At 38.5% G+C, this 12,247-nt stretch overlaps 1 protein-coding gene across 1 annotated transcript in view; it reads left to right on the top strand.

Annotated features, from left to right (window-relative positions):
- Nucleotides 1-12,247, top strand: part of PAK5 (p21 (RAC1) activated kinase 5) — a 285,370-nt gene that overhangs the window by 237,928 nt on the left and 35,195 nt on the right. The window contains exon 4 of the mRNA XM_036244816.1: nt 7,657-8,442. Coding sequence (XP_036100709.1) covers nt 7,657-8,442 — 786 coding nt within the window. The remainder of the gene's footprint in view (nt 1-7,656; nt 8,443-12,247) is intronic.

Here is a 12,247-nt window from a genome sequence, read left to right as displayed (position 1 = left end):
GCAAGCCCCTTCTTCTTAACACTGATTTAATAGTTTTCACCAAATGAGAGAACGTATGTGCTTTCTTAAGAGTTGATACCATTAGGAAACATTTTCAAATGCTGAAGAGGAGATTCAAGAAGAACCATGACTCAGGTACCCTATACTTTGGTTTCTTCGATTTTTTTTTTTTTTTTTTTTTTTACAATAGATGGAATTTTCTTCTTTTCAATGTGTGCACCACACCTTCAGTTCTGTGGTGCTCGGGTTTTATTCGTGACTAGCGCTAAGGCTCAGAGCTTCACAGCAAGATCATGATGACGCAGCAGCAGGTGGTCCACAATGGTGACATGTTGCAGTCTTCGTTTTGGTTAAACCTAATGAATATTATACCTTCATAGGGAATGGGAAAATATGGAACAGTGTAGCTCCCAACAGTCAACTATAACATAATATAAATTTAACATAATACATATCTATATATTTAACACTATATCTATATATTTATATATATAAAAAACATATTTAACACTAAACTCTCCATATATAAAATGCAAAATCCTACTGTACTGGAAAAGCATATCTCGGTCTAACATTTTTATTATGAAAGTAATCCTGATTATAGAGAAGCTGGAAAATGTAACAACCCCACTGAGGAAACAGCACCAGCCCAGCAGGGTCATCGCCTGGGAGCTCACTCCAGATCCGGAATCTCCGCCCCTCCTCACTCCTGTTGAATTAGAATCTCCCTTTAACAGAATCTCAGGGGATTTGTTTGCACATTCGAGTTTGAAAAGAATTCGTGTAAAATATCAATCATCCTTAATCTTTCCACTTAGAGAAGACTAATTTCAATATTTTACTGTATTTCTATTAACCTTTCTTTTCCATACATATATTTCCATTTAAATATTCAGAATGTAACTTAGTTTTTGCGACTCAGACACTGTGTGTTTTAAAAGAGAACAATGGTGTTGATCATGATTTGAATGCATTGCATTTTTTAGATCTGATGAGTAGTATTGAATACATATAACAGTTGTAATTAATTTGAGGTACATCTGTTTCAATTCAAGACATTTGTGTCTAAAGTTACTAATAGTCATTTTTAAAGTCTTCTACACCAATTTTCCTTTTACTTTCTACATGTGAAGCTGAGATTTATTTTTTATATCTGTTGGTTGGAATTTTATTTTTTACCTAAATTATTATCAGCCTAATTTAAAAGTACACTTTATCCATAAAAATTGTTAAATAACTACCATTTATTATACTTATTGTATGCCAAGAATCATACCTACTTTTCACACAAAGTATTTCACTGAATCATCAAATTAACCCTATGAGATAAGGATTTATTCTCACCATTTTATGGATTAAGAAACTGAGTCTTTAAAATGTTAAGTAACTTCCTAATATCATATTGCTGTGAGCCTAAGATTCAAAACAAGCAGAAAAATATTACACTGTTTTTTAAAATGTTCTTTACCCAGTGGATAGACTATTTTTTCTTCTAAATATCATTTAGCTCATAACAATGCTAATATTTCTATTTCCATGTTAACAAATAGAGAATTCTATTTATTGAGTTGACCGCTATAATTTTGCATGTGAACTGAGCGTACTTCTCTGGATACGCAATGAAGAGTGCACAGAAGAGCAGATTCCCCACCTCTGAGGCCACTAATTAATGCATATGCTGAAACAGGAACCCTCTAATCTCTTACAGAAATATGAATGAAAATATTTGGGGGCCAAAAATTATAAAATAGCTGTTTATGATGGTTTGATTTTCAATATCCTGAGTAAGACATTTATTACATAATTAATGAGAAAAGGCTCTCCCAAACAGACCTTTACATTATGACTTAGTCAATTAAATATATTTACAGCCCTGGCTGGTTTGGCTCAGCCGTTAGAGCGTCAGCCCTTGGACCAGAGAGTCCCGCCCGAGTTTGGTTCCTGGTAAGGGCACGTACCTCGGTTGCAGTTTGTCCCCCACCCTGGTTGGGGTCGTGTGAGTGGCAGCCGGTCGGTGTGTCTCTCTTACATCAATATTTTTCTCTCTCTTCCTCCCTTTCTCCCTCTTGCTCTATCTGAAGATAAATTCAAAAATGTGCTCGGGTGAGGATAAAAAAAAAAATTTACAGATAGTGTAGATAGGATGGATATAGACATACAGATATTCTAGATATCTATTGTAGCTGTCTGTGGAGATAGATGATAGATAGATAGATAGATAGATAGATAGATAGATAGATAGATAGATAGATAGATGCCCCTTTTTGGCATGTAAATCCCTTTCTCTCAGTATTCCTAGAAACAAAGTTAGTTTCAAGTCTGCCCATTCAACTAATTAAGGAAATGGAAAGGGTTTCAGTGGGAAAGTAGAGAGATTTAAAGGACCCAGCAGTTTCAAAAGTATTCAATAATGCTCTGCTCTCAAAGGAATCACATAGGAAAGGATTTTTTTTCTTCTCAATATCTGTGTCCTAATAGTAATAATAGTCCAGCCTCATCATAGCCATTTATTCACTTTCTGAAGATGAACAAGCAGATTTTCTGTATATAAATTCCAAAGGAAAAGTGATTCAGATGCTAATTTGATATGAATGGGGAACCCTTTCTTCCTAATCACAATTACCCTCAGAACCCCGAAGATGGTGGCATCTCAACACATTCTGATCATCTCTGTCATCGTCTCAATCACTCAATGAGTGTTGAGCTGGTAATTACCTCATTTCTTCCCACCATCCAATTACTACTATTGTTTCCTTCTGGAACTAGATGATAATTCTCTTCCTGAAAACTTTCCAAGATTTTTAGTTTTTTTCCTCTTATCTTTTCTTTATAATTTTTATGTTTTAACTTGCCTTCATTCTTATTAAATATTCTTTTTTTTTTTTATCCTCACTTGAGGACATTTTTCAATTTTTTGTTCAGGTAGAGTGGGCGGGAGAAAGAGGAAGAGAGAGAGAAACATCGACGTGAAAGGGACACATCGAGTGGCTGCCACCCGCATGACCAACCAGGGCCGGGGACAAACTGCAACCAAGGTACATGCCCTTAGCGGGAACCGAACCCCGGTCTCTCTGGACCGCAGGCCGGTGCTTTAACCGCCAGGGCTTATTAAATATTCTTAATTTATTTATATTTACTGATTTATGTCTGCCAGACATCTGTATTTATTGAGGGCATTAGTATGTTTTAAAATACTATTAGAATGTTTGTAATAAAAATAAATATAACTCCTAAAAAAAAGTTTGTCATCCCTACCCCCATCAGCCTCTACAATTCCTGGGGGATGAAGAGTGCCCCTAAATCTCAAGAGAAGTTACCCATTTTACAAACTGGAAAATGGGAAATAAAAGAATAAAATGAATCACATAGCAAGTTTAGCTGAAATTGAGACCAGAACCTAGAAGTATCCATACTCAGTAAATTCAACTCATTGCTAAGTATAGAGTACATAATAGAAATATGCTCTTCAGTGACCCATTTTTGACAGCTTGTGATATCACATATCAAACCTTTGCATTGCCAACTGGTGCTGTTTTGTTTAGCTCAAACAAATCTGAAGAATACCTTGGAAAGAAGGCTAGACTGGGAGAAAGAGGACTTGGGTTTCAGTCCCAAAGCCTCAGCGACATACCAGTCGGCAAAGTCAACACTAAGTCAGTTTTGCTCTGTAAAAGGAGATTCCTTCCAACATTTAGATCCTGAAAATGATTTTGTGGTCCCAGAGCTGAATATTTCATGTATTCAGAGATGGAAAGGGTGAGGACAGACAGAAAAGACTTGTTGAAATATTAAGATAGGTAGCACTTAGAGAAGTAATTTTTTTCCTAGGATATAGACCCAAAGATAATATTGAATATGAAAAATTCTAATATAGTCATCTATTATTTGGCAAGTTCAGAGAAAGTCTGGATAATATTTTTGCTAAAAGATTTTCCCAAGTAGGTCTGATAATTCAAAAGGTACTTAAAAACCTAGACATAAAAACCAGTTATTATTCATGTGGCACATCAGTCAACCAGAAAGCTACTTGTAGGGGACCATGAATTTCTTATCACATTTTCTTTGAGAGAGAGAGTAGAAATATGCAGAGGGTAATGCTATGCAGAATTCTGGCTAAAAAGACATTTAATTGATATACTCTGATATAAACAAGCGATTGCTATTTTCTTAAAACTTTCTGTAAATAATATTGAAGAGACCAACAGTTTAAATCCAAAGAGAGTAACAGTACACATGTCTAAGAAGGTTTGAAGAGCACCCCGAGCAAATTGGAAGAGAAGTTGTAAACAGGTAAAACCCACCTGAAATGCAATAAGAAGCTGCTCAAATAGACATGATATTTTTGAGGGTGAATTATTAGCATTCATACTTAATGTATTAGAAGATGTCCATTTTATCATTTCCTCTTCCTGTGCAGCTCACCCGTCCCTGTTCACAGGTATTATTTCTCCATATTCATCTGCTGGGGGGGACATCAACATTAGTGCTCTGAGGAAAGATCCAAGAATATATATGTTTACGGTTCTCTCTCTGGGGTGCGGGGCTCCAACAGAACATCACTACTTTGGCAATCAGTCAATTGATTTGTACCCTCCCTCATACAATCACAACATATCATATACTGGAATGCTATTCAGTGATAAACAGAAATCAGGAAAAAATGTACTGTTCATTCATAGAACAACCAGGATGAATTGTGCTAAGTGAAAGAAGCCTGACCGAAAGGCTCCATCCAGACTGTGTGATTTCATTCATATGATATTCTGGAAAAGGCAAAAGTACAGGAATGCAAAAAAATAGATCAGTGATACCTGGGTTTGGGGAGAATGTAGTGTCTGAATAAGGGAAGCTCAGGAGATTTGGGTGAGCAGGGGAACTAATTTGTACGGCACTGTAATGGTAAATACATGCTCCTTCACATTTGTCAATAGGATTTTCCAGCACAAAGAGTACACTAATGAATAAAAATTTTTTAAGTCAACCTCCTGGATTGAGGATCAGCGGATCCCAAGATGGAATGCAGACTGTGACAAAACAATCTATTACACATATCTGACATAACCTCATTGAAGGGGGTGTGGGAAAAAAGACTTGGAAAACAGTATATTGAGTGGAAACTGTAAGAGTAAAGTCAAAAAGATCTGTACATGAGCACTGTGCTCTAGTTGGCAAAGTTGTTTCCCTTGCTGGTGTGGATTAATACTCTGAAACGGCTGCATGTGTGTGCTGGGATTGACTAAGTATGAATAACAGATGGTGACATCAGGCTTTTCACTGTCACGGGGCGGAGGGGATTACAGATAAGTAAGGGGGAAAGCTAGAATGAACCCTGTGGTTCTAGATTAGGTTCAGAGGCAATAGTATAAATTCATGTGCAGCTTAATATAGACAGATGGGCAGGTATAATGATACATGTGTACATATAAATGGTAAGTATATACATACATATTTTTTCGTTCTGTTCAGGAGAGGGCCAGGAAACCATGACACCCCAGTAGCAATGAGCATACCCAGCACCCAGATTCTAGTTCCTAGTACCATTCTCCAATAACAGAAACCAGGGCTCCTTGGGAAAATGGCTGACTTTAGGGCAAAACAGGGACAATCCAAAAAAACCTGGAGCATCTTATAGTGTCAGAAAATAATGAAAAAATAAAATGATGGGGGCTTGTCAAAGGGACAAAGCAGCCGGCCTGAAAGAACTCTTAGTAAAAGCTGGAATAATTTCGGCAACAAAACAAATAATGTGGCAATGGATTATAACCCAAAGTATAAGACAAACACCCATGATTCCACCCATACTGATACAAATAAATGATTGACTACTACAAGCGGGGAGAATAGACAAGTCGCCTGTGCAGAAGAATTCCAAATACCCTTCTAAGGAGATAAGGCTTGGCACCTCTTCCCTTGAGGATGGGCTGCACTCCCTGTCTTACTTCCAAAGAGTGCAATATGGAAAGGGTGGGGGTAGTGTAACTTCACAGTGTGGAAATTTGGCAGACATTAGCCAGGTGATCACGGTCAACATCATCAGTGATAAGCCATGTTGTAGTGTGTACCCTTGATATGATGTGATGAATTTGGTACATTATTCTGTGGTCTTCCTCCCTAAAACCAATAACCCTGATTTAACCACGAGAAAAGCATCAGATACACTCAACTGAGGCACATTCTGCAAAATACCTGACCAGTACTCCTTAAAACTGTCAAGGTATCAAGAACAAGGAAAGTCTGAGAAACTGTCACAGACCAAAGAAGACATGACAAATAAATGTAATGAGGTATACTGGATGGGACCCTGGAACACTAGGGAAAAAAATGAATGAAATCTGTATCAATTGCGGAATTTAGTTCATAGTAATGCAAGATGTTAGTGATGGGAAAACTGGGTGATGGATGTATGAGAACTCTATTATCCTTGCAACTACTCTGTTAATCTAAAACTATTCCAAAATTAAAAGTTTATTCAAGAGAAAAGGGTAGAGACTGAAAGTATTAGTCCAGGGCTAATTTGGGGGGATGGCACAAAACCCTGTCTTTCACTATGGATAGTTTTATAAGCACTGATCTAGAAAAACATTTGCCAGGATGACTTTGACTTTTCTTCCAGTTTGAAATCTTCTTTCTATTGTACTAACTCCTTGCTGCTTGCTCAAAGACATTTTTCTCTTAAACTCCTGGACGTCTGAAGTCACAACACTTTGTTCTGTGTTCTTTTATCCACCCCCATCATATTTTGCTGCAAACCTTGTCATCATCAAGGTGCAGCTAGCTGACTGGCTTTGTAAGTGGTTTGTGCTTTCCTTCTGTTCCTGGTATTCCAGTGCTGTTTCAGTTCATTAAGGGAACATTTGGGCTTGGCAATTTGTCACCAAGATTCAGGTACACCTGCATCATTACCAAGCCCCCAAAATTTAGTGGTGATTATACACAAAAATGCGGCCATAACAAGCATTACAATCATATATTTAATAAGAACACACTTGATTATGAATTAAATCACACAAGAACTATCATGCTGCTCCCTATTTACAGTTCAGAAAGCTCCTTTCTCTTCTAGAAAATCTGATAACTTCAATTATCATGTGTCTCCCATGAAAAAAACAAAAACAAAGTGCAATTATTTCTCAGTATGTTACTCTTTAAGTAACAATGCTGACTGGGTTTAGAAATAATCTGGAAAATGAATGAGAAAACATAATAAATACGCCTTTTATGACCAAACAGTTATAGACTATTAAAATTATAATCATCAGCTTATTGTTAGATGGTTAGGGTTGATTATTTAAGGGAAGCGATTTCCAGTGAACAGGTAAATAAGATAATGATAGCCTCAATAGTCTTCCAAATGGCTTTTTGATGTTTAATTGATCTATTGAGATAAGTAAGGGACATTTTGCAATTTGAGATTATTGTTTAAATATTTTATTTATTTCACCACTGAAGTCAATCAACAGGAGTGTGTGTGTGAGTGTGCGTGTGCGTGTGCGTGTGTGTGTGTGTGTGTGTGAATGTGTGTGAATCAGTTCTATGAAATGTTCCTGGGGTCTGTTTTCTTCTGATTTAAATTGGATGGGGTGGGTGTGAGATTCCTCCATCAATTTGAAAGCCTGAAATGTTTTCTTTAAACAGTATTCCCTTTATTATTCCCAGACAATCGTTAGAGGAAATAAACCCTGCAAGGAATCCTCCATCAACGGCCTTCTGGAGGATTTCGACAACATCTCTGTGACTCGCTCCAACTCCCTAAGGAAAGAGAGCCCGCCCACGCCGGACCAGGGAGCCTCCGGCCACGGCCCGGGCCACCGGGAAGAGAACGGCTTCCTCACCTTCTCCCAGTACTCCAGCGAGTCCGACACCACTGCGGACTACGCCACCGAGAAGTACCGAGACAAGAGCCTCTATGGAGAAGATCTGGATCCGTTTTATAAAGGCAGCCATGCAGCCAAGCAAAATGGGCACATAATGAAAATGAAACACGGGGAAGCCTACTATTCTGACATGAAGCCTTTGAAAGCCGATATCGCCAGATTCCCTGTCAATTATCACGCACACTTGGACTCCCTGAGCAAGCCGAGCGAGTACAGCGACCTCAGGTGGGAGTACCAGAGGGCCTCGAGCAGCTCCCCGCTGGACTACCCGTTCCAGTTCACGCCTTCCCGAACTGCAGGGCCCGGCGGCTGCTCCAAGGAGAGTCTGGTGTACAGCGAAAGTGAGTGGGGACCCGGCCTGGATGACTACGACAGGAGGCCAAAGTCGTCCTACCTGAACCAGACGAGCCCTCAGCCCGCCATGCGGCAGAGGTCCAGGTCAGGGTCGGGGCTCCAGGAACCGATGATGCCCTTCGGAGCAAGTGCTTTTAAAACCCACCCCCAAGGACACTCCTACAACTCCTACACCTACCCTCGCTTGTCCGAGCCCACAATGTGCATTGCAAAGGTAACGTTCACCGCCTCCCTGCCTCCCTGTCTCTAGTGGGCACGGCCCTCCACAAAGGTGGTGCTAGCACCCCCTTCTTACACTGTCAGATTCTAAAGTGCTGGGTTGCCTTTTAAGTGAGAATCCCTATGGAAATTCTGTCTGATTTTCAACCCTGAGCCCCAAGAGCAGAAAATGTAGGGCAAGACACATTTATTCATTAAAGTAAAAGTCTTTGGGGAATCTCCTATGGGGTTTCTAGTTAAAAGGCAAAAAAATCCTGTTTATTTGAAAGAGAACTTAGTATAATGTGAGCACATCATATTTATCATAATTCTTTGTTACGGAGTGTACGATTGTAAAGCGTTAGATGGAATAATACAGTTGTTCCTGCATTCTGGCAAAGTTTATGTGGTTTTGATGAAAAGGGGAAAACATCAGGATAATGTGGTAAGTGTTTAACTAAGTTCATTTTATTCTACTTAAGGGACAGTTCATTTTGAGAGCATGTTCTTTCTGCTATTGTCTTGAAATGTCATTTTTTGTTTGTATGAAATTTGGGGATGGTAGCTGGAAGCTGGTTGCTGGACATTTTTCATGTGCTTCTTATTTTGTTTTGTTGTAACTCCTCTCTTGGTTAAAAAATAATAATGATAATGTTAGCTGCTGCAAATTTGCTTTGAAGTTTGGTGATGATATCTCAGTCTGGGGAGCACTGTTGGAGAAGTTATTGAACCTGAAAGTACAGACTTGGCAAAATACTGTGGAGAGTGTGCCAGTGGTTTATTTTCCCATGGTAACAGAAATGTTTTCGCTACCTCACCTGTATAGCAAAGTGAAGATGGAGCATTTGGTGATGGGCTGTGGACAACACAGAGATTTCATCCTAGGTGAGAGGGACATGACTTCTAATAGTGTGATGGTTTATACCAAGTGCTGTCTCTTCAGCAGCCTGATGGGCTGTGCAGCAAACTCTGGGAAGCAGGCCTGCCTGCATTTGCCTGCTTATTGACTGTAGATAGTCAATATTTTTCTTTGCTTACTATTTCTCATAATCCCAACCTTACGTGTTAAAGTCATTTAGGGACATGCTGGGAGTGACTTAAGCCATACTTTAGAAAACAAACCTCTCATTTTCATTCCCAGTACATAAAATGAAAAACAAAGACCTGAATATATGCCTCCAGTTAAAATTTAAATTTGAGAATGCTTTTCATCTTACTGTGTTAATTATTTGAACTCCCATGGTCAGGGTATCATGACTGCCTTTACTTCTTATGTTCTTACCAGGGTAGTTGTCGGCAAGAGGATTGTCTAATTGACCAACAGACAAAAGCTACGTGAAGCCCTGTACATATCACTCACCTGAGGGACCCCTTCATAGTACTAGAGGGGAATAAGAGAATTGACTCGTTCCATAGGTGTATCTAGTAACATGCTTAGGTTTTGAATATCAGTATTTACTTTATGTAGCAATAAAGAATGTGACTTTCTTTTCAGCTTTATTTAAGTATAATTGACAAAATTGTAAGATATTTAAAATTTACAACACGATGATTTGATATATGTAAACGTTGAGAAATAATTCTCCTCCGAGTAATTAAGACATCCATCACCTCACATATTTACTTTTATTGGACAGGGTGAGAACATTTAAACTCCACTCTCTTAGCCCTGGCCAGTTTGGCTCAGCGGATAGAGCATTGGCTTGAGGACCAGAGAGTCCTGGGTTCGGTTCCCACCAAGGGCAGGTACCTCGGCTCCAGTTGGGGTCATGTGGGTGGCAATCACTCGATGTGTCTCTCTTATGTTCCTCTCTCTCTCTCTCTTCCTCCCTCTCTTCCTCCAGCTCTATCTGAAAATAAATGCAAAAGAAAAGAGAAAAAAAAGTCCTCGGGTGAGGATAAATTCTACTCTCAGGAGATTTCAATTATACAGTACAGTTTAATCAAAACTATAGTCACCATGTTATACATTAGGTACTCAGATTTTATTCATCTTATAACTAAAAGTTTGTACCTTTTACCAACTTCTCTTCCCACCCTCATCCCTGACAACTACTTTCTACTCTCTGTTTTGATGAGTTCTACTTTTTTTTTTTTTTTTTTTTAAGATTACACATATAAGTGATACCAGAGAGTACTATTTTTCCTCTGTCTGGCTTACTTCACTTATCATAATGCCCATCTGGTACTTTCATGTTATTGCAAATGGCAGAATTTCCTCTTTTAAGGCTGAATAATTCCACTGTGTATATATTTTCTTGATCCACATTTCACTGACCCATTCATCTGTTGACAGACACATAGCTTGTTTCCATACCTTGACTGTTGTTAATAATGCAATAGCCATGAGAGATAGCTATCTCTTCCAGATAATGATTTGTTTCCTTTGGATATATATCCAGAGTGGGAGTGCTGGATCAGATGGTAGTTTTATTTTTAATTTCTTGAAAAACCTCCATGCTATTTTCCACAGTGGGCTGTACCAGTTTACATTCCCATCAACAGTGTTCAAGTGTTCTTTTTCTCCACATCCTCACCAGCATTTGTTATCTCTCATCTATTTGACACTAGCTTTCCTAACCACTGAAAGGTGATATTTCATCGTGATTTTGATTTACATTTTCCTGATGATCAGTGATGTTGCACACCTTTCTATGTATCTGTTGGCCATTTGTATGTCTTCTTTAAAAAAAAAAAAAGTCTATTCCAATTCTTCGCCCATTTTTTAACTAGGTTATTTGTGGATTTTCTTTTTTTGTTTGTTTTTGTTTTTGCTATTTAATTGTATGAGTTCCTTGAATATTTTGGATATTAACTCCTTATCAGATAAGTGGTTTACAAATATTTTTTTCCTATTCCATAGGTTGCCTTTTTATTTTGTTGATGGCTTCCTCTGCAGAGCAATAGTTTTTTAGTTTAATTTAGTTGCACTTGTTTATTTTTGCTTTTGTTACCTTTTCTCTTGGTGCTAAATCCAGAAAGTTTTTGTCACAACCCATGTTGAAAGCTTTTCCCCTATGTTTTCTTCTAGGAGCTTTATGATTGCAGGTCTTACATACAAGTCTTTAAACCATTTTGAGTTGACTTTGTATATGTTGTAAGATAAGGCTACAGCCCGGCCAGTGTGTCTCACTGAATTGAGCGTCGTCCCATGGGCTGAGAGGTCCCAGTTCTATTCCTGGTCAGGGCACATGCCAAGGTTGCAGGCTTGATCCCCAGTCGGGGGTGTACAGGAGGCAGCTGATCCATGTTTCTCTCTCACATCAATGTTTCTCTCTCTCCCTTTAAAAAAAATTAATAAAACATTTTTATTTTTTTAAAGATAAGGGTTCAGTTTTATTTGTTTACACATGGCTATTCAGTTTTCTCAGCACTATTTACTGAAGAGACTATCCTTTCCCCATTGTATATTTTTGGCTCCTTTGTCATAAATTAATTGAACATATTTCTGGGCTCTCTGTTCTATGCCACTGATCCATGTGTCTATCTTTATGCCAGTATGATACTGCTTTGATTACTCTTACTTTGTAATACGGTTTGAAATCAGCAAATGTAATACCTCCAGCTTTGTTCTTCTTTCTCAGGATTACTTTGGCTAATTTGGGTCAAATATTACTTTATGTGTATGGTGCATTTGAACACTTGTGTTAGGGAGCTGTTCTATGTCATTGTCATAGAGAATATTTTGTCCAGACTCTGTAACCTTTGGGCCGTGGAGCTGGCCCATTGGCATATCCAGCCTACCCAACACTAATTTCCAGCATCTGGAACCTCAGGATATTTATTTCACTTAGAAATCCCAGCTTCTGGGTTGCAGTTTT

The sequence above is a fragment of the Molossus molossus genome, unplaced genomic scaffold (assembly GCF_014108415.1).
Source record: "Molossus molossus isolate mMolMol1 unplaced genomic scaffold, mMolMol1.p scaffold_m16_p_6, whole genome shotgun sequence".
NCBI lineage: Eukaryota > Metazoa > Chordata > Mammalia > Chiroptera > Molossidae > Molossus > Molossus molossus.
This window is presented reverse-complemented; position numbering and strand designations above follow the sequence as displayed.